We start from the raw sequence: 17312 nt of genomic DNA, 5'->3' as shown, positions 1-17312 counted from the left end.
GCGTGTGAGGTTATTTTTAATAGATTTAAAGCAAACTCATAAACAAGCAGTGAAAAGGACATCCATAAAATCAAGCATACAGGTGAGTTGGTGTAGCTCTCCACAGCCCCATGGAGCTATGCCCATAAGTTGGGTTTCAACACAATTTGCACAGTGAGGAACCCAGCGGATCAGAAGAGCTAGTCCAGGTGATTCCTAACTGCACATGGAAAGAAGAAAAAACATGAGAATTGCCCAAAGGTTCTATAAAAGAAGAGCAATGAGTGGGGGGCTAGCCCTGCCAGACACGCAAACAGTAAATCTTGGTAATTAAAACCACAAGTTATCAGTGCTTGAATACACGGTCAGAACAAACCACTAGGATATCATAGTTCTAAAAGTTTGTTATGTTAACATACGTGTGAGTGAGCCTGTGGGGAAACATGTACCCTTAAACATTGGTGGTAAGAGTATGAATTGATGCCAGCTTCACGAAGGGCCATTTGGCTATGAAAGTTACAAATGCATATATCTTGTCCCCCGACAATTCCAATTCTAGAAATTTTTCTCTATCCTAATGCTGGTGTGTGTGTGTGTGTGTGTGTGTGTGTGTGTGTGTGTGTGTGTGTGTGTGTGTGTACATAAAATAACGTACGTTGATAGTTTTTCAATACTGCACTATTTATAGTAGCAGAATATGGAAAGCAATCTACGTGGTCATCAATAGAGACTGGCTAAATAAATTATGGTACAATGTATGTACATACACGGTACATACATTGGCTACTTAATAACTAGAAAGAGGAATAAGTAGGCTCTTTATGTATCGATGGGAACAAGCTCTAGGATATATTGCTAAGTGAAAAGAAGCAAGGTGCAGGAGGATGTACAGAGTATGGTACTAGTTTTAAAAGGAAGGGGAAGAAAAAATGTCTATCTCCTATGTGCATAATGGTTCTCTAAAGAAAAAGAAAAAGAACTGTGTGTGAGTGGGGAGGTGCAGGGGGGAAGACTGGGGCATATGTTGAAGAGTAGAAGAGAGATATCCATTTTTTAAAATAATGTTTGGTGTCTGATTCACGTAAATATATTACCTATTCACAAAAGTAAATGAAAGCATCTATGCCAAATGGTGCCAAAGTTATAAAGAAAATGTGGAAATGTAATTCATCTTTGCCCTAGAATTTGCATTTGGGGCAAGTTTTATTTCAAACCATGTACTTTCAGACACATGAGAGTCTATCTTTCTAGAATTATTTTAACATCTACTTAGGAATTGTAGCCACTCACGGTTTATTGTGTAGCCCCTGTAACGCATGTCCACAGAGTTTCCCAGGAGGAAGAACTGTCATCAGTAGCTTCCATGAACATGGCCCATTCAGTTGGAGACAATAAAGGAATGGAATCACTCCTGAAATAGAACATGTGGCTCCGAGCCGCTCTTGTTAGGATTCTAGCTAAACTTTCGCTCCTAAATGCAGTATTTTACACTTACCTGCTCTGAGGCTTTCCTGCCATTTTCCGTCCTACCCATGCTGCCTGGGAGGTCCTGCTGCAGTTTTCTGTCAGTTTGGGATTTCTCAACTTAAAAGAGCTAGGAATAAATGATGCAAAAGGGAAAATTCCTATGTTCTCTCCTCCAGATCACTTTCATAAAAGTTGTGTTTATTTTTAGTCTTATTTGTTCAAGGCATGAAGTGGAAACTTGAATTTCTAAAGGGGCAGCAAGTAATGTGATTGAAAGAAATGCACTGGGGGAGGCAATAGGGAGGGATGGGGACTACAGAACCTGGCCTAGTGTGGCCCAATCTCCCCAGTTTTCAAGTGCAGCCCAAATTCAATTCTTTTAAATACAATTTTTAAGTTTTAGGATTCCGTGTGGACTAAAATAAGATATCCACAAGCAGATCTTACTTATACTTTCCAACCTCTGATTTCAGCCTTTCCTTATCCTTGAGGAAACTCGCAAATTCTGTAGGGATTTAACTGTTTAAATAGCCCTTATGTAAAATCTTGTAAGACATTTTTCAAAGCTAAATCTATTATGCATTCTTTTTTAGCCATTGTCTTTAAGATAACTTTTTAAATTCTAAAGAGGTGCAATTCTTTTTATAGAAGCAACATTGCCTATACTTCAATAGGTGTGTTGCCCCATCTCAGCATTTAAACATTTTTGAAAGGGTGTGACCTTCGCAAAAATGCCCTGGGTAGCAAACCTAGCAAAGACTCTGAAAATTTAAATAGGAAAGGGCTTATAAAAGAAGAAAGCGTTTAGGCTATGGCTGCAGAGATACCGGAATGTCCATTTTGCTTAAATTGACTAATGTAAATAAAAAGTGTGAATCGGATGTCTGTGTGGACAATAATAGCTACCTTCTCTAGGATAATCTTAGTGAAAATTTTATAGACTTTTAAATAAGTGTCCTAAATCTAATACCTTTCGACTTGTGGATAAAATCATACAATAGTGGGCTACGAGAGATAAATCACTGAAATAATTTAGTGCAACTCATCCATTTTGCAGCAGCAGAAAGTGAAATCCCGATGGGGAAACTGTTTGTCAAATGGTAAAGTATAGCGCTTGGGCCAGGCTAGAACCAGGCTAGAACCCAGGACTGGTTCTACATGAGAATAGAAAGTTGGGGTGTGGTTTTCTCTGCTGCATGTAGGCAACTATTTTCTTCTGTGTCTCAGTCTCCCCATCTCTCAAGCTCACTCTCCCTCCTGCAAAACGATGCACTGCAATTTCTGTAGCCACCTCATGGGATTTGAGCTTCATACCTAATCTCCTTCTTAGAGCCTTCATACCTAATCTCTCCTCTTAGAGCCATAAATGGACTTCAGGGAGTGGTGCATTGCCATGTCCTGGCTCCTATGACTTTTGCATGTTGAAAAATACATGATGATACATTTATATAGCATAAGCAGATATCATTCGTAATTTTGGAAAGCTATTGATTGAGGTGTGAAAGTTACATTCCTTATTATAATGTTCCTTGATTATTCCATTAAATTTTTTGGATATAAACTCAAGATCTTGGGGTCTCCTATATCGAAGAATGGGAACCATAGGAAGAAATACCAGTTCTGGTAATTTAATTGTCCAGTTCTTTCTGTTATGTAAATCATTTAACCAAAAGTAGATACTTTTATAAGAATGATGTCAGGGTTCCTAAATCAAAATAATTTTCATTTCCAGCCCTTCTTGGGCTCAGAATAAATTTGTTGGTAATGCTTTGGGTTAGCATTGCGCTGTCATAATGCCCCTTGATGAATCCTTACACGGAAGGGAAGCGGGCACTGTGACATGCACTAGAAACTGAAATCGATTTAGAGGCCCTGTGTGGTGATGCTGGTCAAGGACCTTCTTTGTTCCAGAAAATTGCTACTTACATGAGAGAAAGTCAAAGGAAAAGAAATGCAGAAGTATAAAAATCTTTTTTTGTTAAAGCAAATGAGTCTCTCAAGCATATTTAAGACAATAATGAGCAAAGCCTTGGAAAGGAGAACACAGATGCACCGGGACTGTGGTAGTGGCACACGAGAGTAGAAAGCTGGGATATAGTTGTCTCTTCTGCATGTAGGCAACTATTTTCTTCTGTGTCTCAGTCTCCCCATCTCTCATGCTCACTCTCTCACCTACAAAATGACGCACCGTAATTTCTATAGCTACCTCATGGAATTCAAGCTTTATACTGTCTTTATAATCTTTATACAAGCTTTATAATCTCTCTTCTTAGAGTCTACCTACTAGTCTGACTGCACTGTCCCTTGTACCCCACATACGGACTTCAGAGAATGGTGCATTGCCATCAGTAGCTGTTTCCTAATCCCTATAGCACTTCCAGGCATTCTTGTTCCGTGAAGGCTTGGCAGTTCCAACACAGAACACAGGATGTAGTAGGCCAATAGCCCCTAAAGATATCTGGCTCCTAATCCACAGAACCTATGTATGTTATGTTATACAGTAAAAGAGACTTTGCAGATGTAATCAAGTTAAGGATTTTGAGATGAGAAGATTATACTGGAATATATGTGTGGGCCATAAATATAATCACAACTATCCTTCTAAAAGGGAAGCAGATGGAGATTCGATTAGACAGAAGAAGGCAATGTGACCACTCAAAGAAAATGGCTTTGAAGGAACTGTGAGCCAAGGAACACAAAGAATGAAGCTCCAAGAAGCTGGAAAAGGCAAGGAAACAGATTCTTCCCTAGAGACTCCAGACTGAGCGTAGCCCTGTGAACTGATTTCAGACCTCTGACCTCCATAGCTGTAAGAGTATAAATGTGTGTTGTTTTAAGCTACCAAGATTGTGGTAATTTGTTACAATAGCTAAAGGAAACTAAGATGCTAGGCACTCTAATTTTCAAGAATGATAGTCAAAGAGAATTAGAGAAATAAATGAAAATTCTCTAAAGGATAGCATTATAGATTCATAAGTAATAATTAGAGATTTTATGCAAATTAACTTTTTAGATCTCACTAGAATGGATGATTGAGTTTTTACGAAAAGGCAAATTATCACATGGGCCAAAGAGTAGGAAATCGAAAGCAGGCACCAGCTGTGCTTTGTATGTTTTCTCCACATGTGCACTCATGCTGGAGAAGGCCACTGCAGGAAATTCCACAGCTTAAGGTTCTGTGTCCATTATGATCACGATCCTAACCTCGGTTAGGTCCTCAGTGTGGACCCTTCTGTGTTTTTCTCTAATCAGTTCTTGCTCATTTTCTACAGGGACCATTTCGTGAAACCATCAGTCCTCAAAACCATCAGTGCACTGCTCTTAACAGATGGGCTGACCTCCATTTTCACAGAGAAAATAGAAGCGACCAAATGTCCTCGACCTCCTGTCCCCCAAACCACAGACTCCCTTCCTTCCCTACTCATTCTTTTTTCCTCGTCTTATAATAGGGAGTTTGTCCTAGCTCCTGTTCTAGGTTAACCCTTCTAACTGCTTTGGATCACTTTGGGTCCTGTCTCCTCAGGGGTTTTATCAATTGATCCTCTATTTTTCTCTTATATATTCAATCTTCTCCTTTTTACTGGCTTCTTCCTATTAACTGGTAAATAGGTTCAACACTTATCTTAAAAACAAAACACAACAAAAGAAAAACTCCCCTTCGAACTCAAGCCTTCCTTTCACGATTTCTTCCTTTATTTCATAGGAAATTTCTTGAAAGAAAACATTTTAACATGTTATTTACACTTCCTCACCCCCGTTCACTCGTCAGAAGAATGTCATATGAATGCCACCAACTCTCCTTTACTGACACTGCTTTGCTGAGATCGCCAGCAACCCTGGCTGTTAAATTATCAGTCCTCAACCCTAACACCTCTGTGTTTTCCAGTGTGATTTGACAGACACTGTTGCCCATTTCTTCTTTCATTCATACCCTTTCTTCCCACCTCTCTCCCTGTTTGTTCAGTCTCTTTTGTAAGCTCCTCATTATCTGACCACTCCTTAAACATTTTTAGTTTTGCCTTTGGCCCTTTTCTTTTTTTATTCTGTGGTAATTCCACAAAAGACGTCTTGCTCTTTCATTGCTAAAGTTATTATCTGCTTATGGGCCTCATGTCTTTATTTCCAGCCAAAACCTTCCCAGCTTCAGGAGTCACATACTCACATCCTTACTAGAATTTCCTTCACATACTCTCGACATCAAACAAGCCCAAAACAAAAGTCATTAACTACTCATCCTCCTCTATTCCTTCTTAGTGAATAAAGGTGCCAAGCGACTTCGGTGCCTTCATTCTTTCTCCCTTAGGAAGGCATCGAACCACTCCCACATTCTGTCAGTATTACCTCCTAAATACGTTTCAAATCTGGCCATGTCACCTCATCCCCATTGCCTGATGACCCTCCTTCAGGCTACTAGAATCTCTCATCCGGATCATCACAGTTGCCTCCTAACGGAGCACCCTCCTTTTTTTTCACAGTAGTCAGAGTGATCTTAAACACAAGTCTGGTCATACCACTCCCCTCCAGGAGACTTATTTGGATGGCACCTCACTTTATCTTAAGTCCACATTCTTTAACATTACTTACGAGGCTGCGTATAATTTGCCTTCACCTCTCGCAACTCTCCTGTCCCTCCTACCACACTCTAGGTGCAACCTTGTTTCTCTTCTTTCAATTTCTCAGCCATGTCGTCATCTCTTTTCTCATCAGGGCTTTGTGACTATTATTTCTTTCTCTCTTCACCTCCCTAAAGACTTCTCATCCTCATCAGAAAAGCAGCATGTGGTAGTGATTATCTTCTCTGGGAAGTTTTTTTCAACTTCTTACCAAACCTTACTCCCAGTGTGGGTCAGGTGCCTCACCTCTGTGCTACCATGGCAACTAGGACTTCCTCAACATCACATTTATCCTGGATTGTTACTGGCTATTTGCTTCTCCATAATCCTTGCTAGATAAACCATAAGCTCCAAAAAAGTAAGAAACATGTCTATTATGATTATATGTTAATTCTCAGTGCCTAGCAGAGTATGCGGCATCTATCAGTTACTCAATTAATATTTTCCAAATGAATTAACGTATTATCAAATTAAGAATTATTTAATGTAACTATACCCTATGATGACAAAGACTATTTAAAAGGCTGTGTCCAATCACTGTTGGGAAAAATTATGACCAAATATGTTGAGTTTTAAAAATACCCAATATGGGTGAAATTTGAGGAACTGTATCATTCAAGACTATTTCTGTTGCCAGTAACAGAAAGCATATTAACCTAATTCAACTGGAGTTAAGAAAAAAAAGTGAAAATTTATTTGCTCACATAACCGAAAAGTTCAAGGATGGCCAACTTTAAGGCTTAAACAAGTTCATCAAGGCATAATCGTTCTGCATCTCTGAGTAATGCTTTCTGCTGCAAAGATTTCATTTTAAGGCTCTAGGTATTGCCCCAGCAGCAAAAGACTTACACCTCTCTTGTAAGATTCAGTATAAGCCTAGACAGACATGTAGTTATAGATAGATAGGTAGGTAGGTAGGTAGACAGACAGACAGACAGACAGACAGACAGACAGGAGAGAGAGAGAGGTGGAGGGAGAGAGAATTTCTGTCTAGGCTACTTGTTACCTCTGCACTAAATTGCTATGGTCAGGGAGATGCGATGCTCTGGTTGGTGTACATGGACAAATAAAGTAGATGCGGAAAGTTCGCATGCAACTATCAGAAGAAGAATGAATGGATGCTGGTTGTGCTAGTTACCAATTTGTTGTTTTCTAACTCTAATCTACCATTCTTTTCCCTTCTTTGTGTTTCTGGAGCTGAACCCTATAAACGTTTCTCCTTATCCACCTGGTACAAACGTTTAGCTTCATCTATAGAGGGTGCTGGAGGCACATTGTAGGAGGAAGGTGTTTCCCACTTACCCTGCTTTTTTGGCACAGTTGTTGATTCTCAGTATGCATAGTGGCACTCATCGACTACCAGGTTTTGCTTTTCACTCTGGCCTGTGGTTTCCGGCTCACCGGCCTTAACTTGACAGCTGTGGAACAACTCTGGCCCAGTACAACCCAGTGAATGTCTCCACTATGCAATGAACCACAATCACCTTCTCCAATGATATCTGAAAATGATCCTTGGGGAAAGAGATCCCCTTTCATGTTTGTTTCTTCTCGGAGTACTCTTCCCCAGTCCCAAACCCAAGAGGTAGAAACTTTCATTATTTCCCACCTTACAGATGAGGAAACTAAGGCAAGGATAATGAGAAAGAGAAAACAGCCCCTGACAGCCAGGAGCTGACCTGCCACTCATAGCTAGTATTCTCTCTCCTGTTGAACATAAACAATTTCACAAGACACCACCACCCAAGGCCATTCTGTGATCATCATGGGTCAAGACAAAGTCAAGACCCCTCTGTCATCCATTCTGAGCCCAGACAAAACAAGAGCATTGTCCACACCTCTCAGATTGACCAACGATCCCTCTCCCAGCCAACTCGAGTGCTGGCAGCTGCTTCACCAATTACAGCTGTAGCCTCATTTAATCTAGGCCCCGACCCCCACCAAACCCATAACCAATTATATAATCGCCACAAATCCTGAGAGCATCTAAACAGAGGAAAGCCCACTTCCTTCAATCCTCCCCCAAATCACCTAACAAGAGCCCAAATCCTCAAGTCTGCTCGAACATTCTCTTACCGAACTGCAGGATGTGCGTGGTTTCCCTTGCGGTGAGTAATAAGCCCAGCTTGTCCACCCACAGGTGTGTGCCTGGGAGTCCTGGGAACACTGCCAACAGCCTAAGTTACTTGTCTGAGGTCACAATCTAGTAAGTCACAAAGGGGTAAGACAGGTTGTGACTCCAGCAGTCTTTAGAGTTCTCTTTTACCCCTTCTTAGTAGTTAATCCCCCCCTCCCCCACACCCCACCTCCCACTCCCCGTTGCGAGTTAATCATTCTTTATGTTGAAATTTCCTGTTCAAATTATTGGTATGGTTTCTGAGGTCTAACTAAACCCTGAGTAAAAAAGAAGATGTTAGAAACATCTTCTTTCGAGAGTTTGTAAAAACACACTACTTAGAGAGAAGCAAAGATGAGAATTATGTTCAACCTCACAGAAACCATGTAAGTTAGAAGGCATCGAAGTATTTGAATTGTTGAAAGAAAACTCCCAACATAAAATTCTGTGTGCTGTGAAATTATCCTTCAAAGGTGAAGGAGAAATCAAGACTATTTTAGATAAACAAAAATTAAAGTAGTGTTTGGCTGGTAAACTTGCCTTGTAAGAAATGTTAAAAAGATTTTAAAGAAATGTTAAAATCTGAATTTCTGACCAATATCATTTTTCAAACAAGAGACATGGAAAATGATATAGGTCAGAAATTCAGATTTCCATAAAGGAAGAACATCGGAGAAGGAATAAATGAAAGTAAAATGAAAACTTTTATATTTTTTTACTCTTAATTGATTTAACAGATAACAACAGTTAGTTCAAAATAATAATAGCAATAATGTATTCAATTAGGTATGCGTATATATATGCACATATATATGCACAGAAATGGATGTTTATGTGCATTTAGGTATTAGTAAAATAAATGGGAACAATTATACAAAGGTTAGAAGGAAGGAATTAGAAATATTTTGTTTCCTGATACTTGTATTGCTCATAAAGTGATATAGTATGATTTGAAAGTAGACTCGGATTAGTTGTCAAAGTATATTGCAAACTCTAGAGCAACCGCTAAACATAAAATGAAAAAAAAGCATAGCCGATAGGCTAAAAAGAAAGGAGAGAACATGAAATTATAAAATGCTCAATTAAAACCATAAAAGTCAGAGAAAGAGTAGAATACAAAAATAGAAACAAAGAACAAGTACAATAAATAGAAAACAATAACCAGTACAGTCGATATTAATCCTATGTCAATAATCATTTTAAATGTTAATGTTCTAAATACACTGATTAAAAGACGGAGATTGTCAGTGTATCAAAAAGAAGACCCAATATATGTTGTCTATGAGAAACCCACTTGAAATATAAAGACATATATAGATTAAAAGTAAATGGATGAAGAAAGAGATATCAGGCTAACACTAATCAAAAAGAAACGCGTATGTTAATCAGACAGAGCAGTCTTCACAGAAAGAAAAGTATTAGGGACAAAGAGTGGCACTTCATAATGATAAAGGAGTCCGTTCTCCAAAAAGACATAGTAATCCTTAACATCTATGCACCTAACAGAGCATCAAAATATGGGAAGCAAAAGCTGATAGAACTGCAAGGTGAAATAGATGAATCCACTGTATAGTTGAAGACTTCAACACCCCTCTATCAGAAATGGACAGATCCAGCAGATAGAAAATCAGAAAGGACATAGTTGAACCCCAAACCATCAATCAATTGACTATAATGAACATCTAGAGACTGATTCAGCCAACAACAGCAGAATACACATTCTTCTCATGTTTACATAAAACTTTCACCAAGATGGACCATTTCTGGCCTATCAGACACATGTTAACACGTTTAAAACAGTAGAATCATGCAACATCTGCTCTGAGACAACAATGAAATTAAACTAGAAATCAACAACAGAAAGATAGCTGGAATCCCCCACATGTGTGAAGATTAGACAACATATTTCTAAATAATACATGGGCCGAGGTAAAATTTCAAGAAAAGTAAAAAAATTTTGAACTAAAATAAAATGATAACTTTTCAAAATTTATAGGAGATTATATATATATATCAATCATATATATATCTATATCTATATCTATATCTATATCTATCTATCTATCTATCTATATATATATATATATATATATATATATATATATATAGCCAAGCAGTGCTTAGAGGAAAATTATAGCAGTGAACACATATATTAGAAAAAAAGAAGGATCTAAAATCAACAATCTATAGAACCTTTTACCTTAGGAAACTAGGGAAAAAAGAATAAATTAAATCCAAAGTAAGCAGAAAAAAAAGAAAGAATTAAATTAGAGCATAAATCAATGAAATTAAAAATAGGAAACCAAGAGAGAAAAATCAATGAAACCAAAAGATGGTTATTTGAAAAGATCAATGAAATTGATAAGCCTCTAGCCAAGCTAAATCAGAAGAAAGGAGTAAAGACCCAAATTACTAAAACCAGAAACGAAAGAGGGGACATCACTGCAGATCCCACACTCTATTTCCTTATATATCTTATTGGCAGTAATTTAGTCAGATGACTCTATAGAGCTGAACAGAAGGCTGGGAAATAAAATTTCTAAGTGTATGAGAACAAAAAAGAATAGATATTGGGGAATAGGAGTCTCTGTCACCAAGACTGTGTCTATATAACTATATATCATAAGTGCTCTAGAAGTTTGGAGGAAAAGAGAGATCAGTGAGATCTGAAATAGCAAGAGGGACTGCATGAAGAGCTCTTTCTTAAATAAGGTTAATGAGATAGATAGGTAGGGTTAAAGTAAATTTTAAAAATATTGTTTGCTTATGCTGTACCGCTATTCTCCAGAAGTTTCAAAACTGGACATTTTCTTGACATATTTAGGGAATAAATAAGCACCCAGGTAGAGAAGTAGCAATAGTAGAAGGTAGGGTGTGGGAAGTGGGCTTTTGATAAATAGCGTAGAGCTTTAAATGGCAGTCACAAAGTCTTGGAGAGACGGTACAGAGTCATGAAAACAGGATCAATCAACTTTGCTGTTGAACTAACATGGGTTCAAATCCCAGTATTGCTATCTAGCGCAAATTTGTCTTTCTCTGAGACCTTATTTGATCTTCTAACACCTCTTTTGTAGTCTTAGTGTGAATCTTAAATGAGATAATTTATTTAAGGCATTAAGCCTGGTTCATAATATTCTGCAGGCAACAAACCAAACCAACCAAACAAACACAAACCAGTTACATGTCCACATGTAAAAAACATGAACTTAGAGTCTTACCTTACACTATGTACAAAAATTTAATTCAAAAGGGATCAAAGACCTAATTCAACACAAGATTAGGAAAAAAAGTGACTGCTCTCTCTTCAGTTTCTCAACACAACCCAAAGCTGCTTCCCTTTTAGTCAGAATTACATCAAAAGCAGCATTTTCCCTGATTATTTCTTTTAGTCTTTAAAACAAATTTGGTAGCTGAAAACACGCAGTGTTTGTGGAATTGATTTTTACACTGGATCAAAACAAATCTAAAATGTTGCCTATAAAATATTAGCTAAATTGAAACTTGTGTTTAAGCTTCCTGGAGCACGTACAACCCCTCCTGTTGCCTAAGGACCTCTAATTCTAGTTCTCCTAAGTACTGGCTGTTGGCACTAAGACTCCCTATATTTGCGTTATGAAAAAGAATGCCAGTCATTTTGGGAACAATGGAGTTTCTAATCTCACGGGAAAAGCATTAAAAACTGACATCAGTAACTTAAAAGTTAGAAGCTTTTTATTTTATTTTATTTTTTTATCCAGAGATCAAAGCACATTGAAGTTTCTTTTGAATGAGGTCGATCAAACAGCCTTTATTTTCATTTTGTTGTGTAATAAGCTTTATTTCTTTATTATGTGTCCCACCAGTTGTTCTAGGTTCCTAGCAAACAAATCTTGTTAGAGAAGGGCTGGGTATCACTATGTGAAGGATGTTTCCTGCAGTTTCTTCCTCCCTGTATCTCCTAAATCCTGGCTTAGCGGCTATTTCCATCTTATCTTTTGTGACTTAGTCAAAATTCTCCAGCTTAGATGACAGGAAATAGTCTTTGGATCTCTATTACTTAATGCCCACTCAGCCCAGTATGAAGAAGTAGTTTTGAGATTCTCGTTGTTTCCACAATGAGGATAAATTTATATAGATCTAGACATTAATTTAAAAAAAAATGAATAAATTTTTCTAATTCAGAATAAGTCAAAATTTGAAAATTTGAAAAGTTTTTTCACTACTCTTTTCAGTAACAGAAAATCTAGAGTCGTTAATGACTATCACACACTTACCTGAAAGGAATGTTTTGTTCACACCCTCGAGTCCCTTGCAGTTTTTCATTTTAAGGTAATCAAGTCATTACCATCAAGAAGATGTGGAAAAGTGTTTAATGATTATCCGACAGGGAATTTGTAGTAGGGTTTTCTATGCTAGGCAAGCAGTTGGACTCGAACTCTTGAGGTCTCTTTGTTAAGGGTGTGGTTCTGGGCAAACATATGCTAATGGCCAACTTCTGCTTCTGTAATCTGCTTGCTTGTTTGATGTTAACTAGGACGTGCTTAATGTGTTTGCTCCTTTGATGTTAAACCAGGGTGCGGTTCTAGGCTTTATAAACTGCCTCTTTTGGGAGCTCAGGGCTGATCTCCTGGAACCCTGCACCCTGCGTGGTAGAGTCAGTCCCCGGCCGGCTCATAAAGGCTCATAATTCATCTCAATTGGCTCCGTGGATCTTAGAATTGATCGCGCCACAGCATCTTCTAGTATTGAGTCATTGAAAGCCATATGTTGAAACTGGATTATGAAAGTATTTTACCAAGACTAGAGATTCTTCCTCAGATGAGAAAGAATATGGAAGTGTGCTCACAGATGGCAATTTGATCTCAAATGGCCTCAGACTGGGGAAAGAATAAGTGAGCATTGCATGATGGCAGCCCTGAGGACCCTGGAGAGCAGCCCACAGACCCCAGCTCTCAGAAAACCTATGGAAGATTCGCCACGCTCACCCAGCGAGCTGGCAGGACTGCAGAGCCCAAGGCGCAGGGAGTTGTATGGGTGTGAAGGACAAGATTTGCTATGGTTTCCACAGTGACCAGAGGGTATAATTATTACTAGATCGTCTTCAAATGTCCAAATATCTGTTCTTTCAACAACTACACATAAGAAGGTTTGCCTGGCTATTCAAAACAGATTGTTAGGATTGTTACCCAGGGCCCACACTCCTAGTTTATGGGTTTTAGGATTAAGCCAGGGAAAACTGATGGTCTTATCTGCCTGTTTTATCGACATGATCCTCTCGATTATCTATTTCTTTTGTTTTCAATTTTCCCCTTCTTTCCTCCCTTCTCTCCATTGTACCTTGCCCTCTCCTTTCTTCTTCTTCTCCTTCTACAAAACAGAGGGATCTTTCAAAGGAAGGAATGGATGGGAGAATATAATCATTAAAGAAGAAAGATTAGGAGGGGCAGAGATTTAGTACTCACTTTTATCATTTCATGCACCTCAGAAGTGGCACTAGGATGAAAGTGTCAGAAAATACAACAGCATGCAGTGTCAATTCACTTGGTTGAATATGTTTAGGTTTCTCATCGAAAAGCATTGGATGAATACATATGTAGGGAATATTGAGAAGAGTTCTTCTGAAAACGTCTGGAGAGCAAGAGAGAGTTGCAGTGACTCCTGACTTTGGCACTTTTTGATAGATAACAGAATAATAATGATTGCTTGTTACATGAGCTTGGGAGATGCGCTTCACAAATAAAACTCATTTCATAGGGTTCTTGTGAGGATTACATGAGTGTGATGGTTAACTGTATGTGTAGCTGGTTCACAGGGTGCTCCCATTTGGTCAAACATTATTCTGGCTGTTTCTGTAAGGTCATTTAGATGAGATTAAGACTTAAATTGATGGTCTTTGCAAAAACTAGATTGCTCTGCACAATGTGAGTAGGTCTCATCCAGTCAGTTTAAGCCTGAATAGGGGGAAAAAAAAAAGAAGAAGAGAACAACCTCCCTCTAAAAAAAAAGAAATTCTCCAGCAGATTGCCTTTGGACTTCATCTGCAAAATCAGCTCTTCCTAATTCTACAGCCAACTCCTGAATCTCCAGCCTACCAGCCCATGCTACAGATTTTGGATTTGCTGGCCTCCATAATCTTGAGCTGAGCTAATTCTTTATATTCTCTCTCTCTCTGTCTCTCTCTGTCTCTCTGTCTCTGTCTCTGTCTCTCTCTCTCTCTCTCTCTCTCTCTCTCTCTCTCTCACACACACACACACACACACACACCCCCTACTGATTCTATTTCCCTGGAGAACTCTGACTAATACAGTAAGGTAATATTCTTACTTCACAGATAAGGAAACCTGAGCCTCAATAAAATTCAAATCCAGATTTGTCTGACTTCAGAGCCTAGACACTTGTTTATTTTCCTCTTTTGCCTCAATGAGCAAGTGAAGCATACGACAGGTGATAGCTCTAGAATTATATAGCCAGTAAATCCAGACTTTGAGTTCTGGCTTCCAGGCTCGACTTGGATTCCATGACACAATCTCCATCACACCTTGCTGCCGCGTTCCTTTGTGTTCTTGTTTTTTTGTTAGGAGACCATAGGAGGTGCTGGTTCGGTAAGGAAGTTGCCAATACAGAGCATCAGAGACAGTCTAATTCCCACCCCCCCCGCCCCTTCCCCCCCCCTCCACCGACTGATAAGAATCCGGTTTCATCAGGGACTTTATCACCTGGGAGGCAGCCCCCTCTGTCCTCCTTGCCTGTATAAACAAACACATTGGAAATCGCTCTCAGGCATTTCAGCAAAGATGTGTGACCTCAGCCAAACAGTATATTCGGTTCTCAAATCAAGGCATCTGTAAGAAACCAATTTGTCAGACTAATAAATTCAATTCTGAGTCACAAAATCCAGCAATAGGATTGAAGCTTTGAATTCTTCTTTGTAAATGTTTCATCTCCGGTCCCGAAAGGGAAAGCCCTTTCCTCCCCCTCAGGAGTAAGATTGTCTCATTCTGCTGATTCGTATTCATCTTTTAAGACCCAAGCTTTGTTCATAGTTCTTTCTTTTTTTGAAGGTGGGCGTCTTTTTATCTCAGATTTAAACAATAATTACTTATCCCCAGTGCTTGACTATTTCTGAAAATATCTTTAATTTCATAAAACAAGGTACCAGAGCATGCAGACTAGCGCAATTTCCATTTTAATAGTACCATCTCTACCTGAAGTTTGGACTGAGATGAATATAGGCCAATACCTGGAACATTCTAAGTTTCCAGCGCTGCTTCTTTGTGGGAAAGCTGCCTCTTGGACCAAAACGCTTTTTTGTTTTTCATTCAGGCCCATTTTTGGAATACGAAAGCAAAAACATAAAACTTGAAAATCTTCTTCTTGTCCATTCCTTTAGCTTTGTTATAACAATGAATGAGCAGGATCAAAAATTGGCTAAAATAAGGAAACGGCAAGCAATTCATTTCAGGTAAAGGTTTATGAAGCCTGTGAGATCTCAAGAAAGGAGCTGAGGGCCATCAATTTGGGCTCTGTGGCTTTTTTTCCTGTCTAAGCTTCTTTGCCTAAAATTTTGATGAACTTTATGTCTCAACCCAGATCACGTGATATATATGATCACATTAACATAATAACTTGAATTGTGATGTATCCTTCTTAAAAAAAAAATATTAAATCCCCACCCCCTGCCCCCCGACTACAGAATGAGGATTAACTCTTAGTGATGTCAATCATGCCATGTCGATATGCTATGATCTCACCCTAAAATGATGAAGTGGAATAAGAATAGACTGGGAGAGGGGAAACCAGAATTTAAATGGGAAGAGTCTGGTGCTTGTCTAACCTTCCCGGACCTCAGTATCCTCAAGATCAGGGCATAATCTCTCATGAAAATGTATGGCATTAAGTAAATTTTGAGTGTCAAAAATTGAATTAAAAATAGTTGTCTATAAATCATTTTGACCTATCCACCAATATCAGGGGCAAATAGTATAAAATACCTTGGGAAACTGCTGAGTATCAGGGTAGCTGGAACGGTTATTAAAGGATGGTATGTTCTGGTTGCCTCCTGATGTCTAGGGACATCATTGTCTTTGATTTGAATCACAGCCTATTATCTTGCCATTCACCTTGCTCTTAGGAGTTTCTGAGGGTGTTTTGAAATTAAAACAATATTAGCTTATCTCTAATGTGTTCCTTTCTTTCCTTTCTTTTTTAATTTTTTAAATTTTTTTTAGTTCTAGAATAATTGCTTTCTTAAGAGAAAATGTCAAGTATACAAGGGATAAAATTTTGATTACTGAATGATTTAAGTGATGTAATACATATAAGACATGTCATTATATAAAAAAAAAACTCTGGAGATCCCTGTCACCTTCTCTAGCCTTTATTCAAGACAAGGGATAGGAAGGTCTTAGACGATCAAACGAATCATCCAGGGTGAATCACATCTATGAAATTATTTTCCTGTATTGGAAGAAGAGAATGTCATAAGCATGGGGAAAGAAAAAAAGGTTGAAACAGTACCAGGATGTGGAAATTAAATAAAAACGAGATAAAATGTTCTAATTCGTGTTATGCCTTAAAATCCTTTCTCTTGATCAGAGGTTAGTCTGACCCAGAGATTTAATCCTATTATTGATGGTGGAATTCTAGTTATGGACACATTATCTTACTATCACATAAGATGGTGATAATTTAATGAAACGAATATTGATTTCCCATCATCACATTAAGTTTGCTCAGCTCTGTGACTGTGGAATTTGCCCTCACTTTAAGCCAACTGTTTGAAAACATTATTATCATCACTGCATAAGGACGTTTCAGTCAATGATGGAGCGCATATACAATGGTGGTCCCATAAGATTATAATGGAGCTGAAAAATTCCTATCACCTAGCGACGTCCTAATGTTGTAGGTCAATTGCTCCCTTGTTTGTGGTGATACACTTTGATAAGAATTGGTTTATGTATAAACCCTTCACAGGTCATTCATTACCAGATGTTGCAAACTGACCTAATCTAGCCTATCATCTATCTATCATCTATGTATCTACCAATCATCTAATGTATCTATCATCTACACACATATTTTTTTGAAAATTTAAAAGTAGCTTATGTAGACATATAACTTATCACTTGTTTTAAGTGTAAAATTCAAGTTTTAGAAAA

The 17312-nt window shown here is 38.3% G+C and overlaps 2 protein-coding genes across 2 annotated transcripts in view; both read right to left on the bottom strand.

The window, feature by feature from the left end:
- Positions 1 to 8193, bottom strand: part of LOC105311125 (F-box only protein 36-like) — a 28467-nt gene extending 20274 nt beyond the window's left edge. The window contains exons 1-2 of the mRNA XM_023526944.1: positions 8133 to 8193; positions 1270 to 1390 (exon numbers count right to left, since the gene is read on the bottom strand). Of these exons, the coding sequence (XP_023382712.1) occupies positions 1270 to 1331 (62 nt within the window). The 5' untranslated portion in view covers positions 1332 to 1390; positions 8133 to 8193. The remainder of the gene's footprint in view (positions 1 to 1269; positions 1391 to 8132) is intronic.
- The window catches only part of LOC105311126 (arylamine N-acetyltransferase 1-like), a 149580-nt gene that overhangs the window by 118313 nt on the left and 13955 nt on the right, over positions 1 to 17312 (bottom strand). The gene's annotated exons all lie outside the window — the stretch shown is intronic.

This window comes from Pteropus vampyrus, unplaced genomic scaffold, assembly GCF_000151845.1.
Source record: "Pteropus vampyrus isolate Shadow unplaced genomic scaffold, Pvam_2.0 Scaffold1000000514, whole genome shotgun sequence".
In the NCBI taxonomy this organism is placed as follows: domain Eukaryota; kingdom Metazoa; phylum Chordata; class Mammalia; order Chiroptera; family Pteropodidae; genus Pteropus; species Pteropus vampyrus.
Note: the sequence above shows the minus strand (reverse complement) of the source record. Positions and strands in the feature narration are given on the sequence as shown.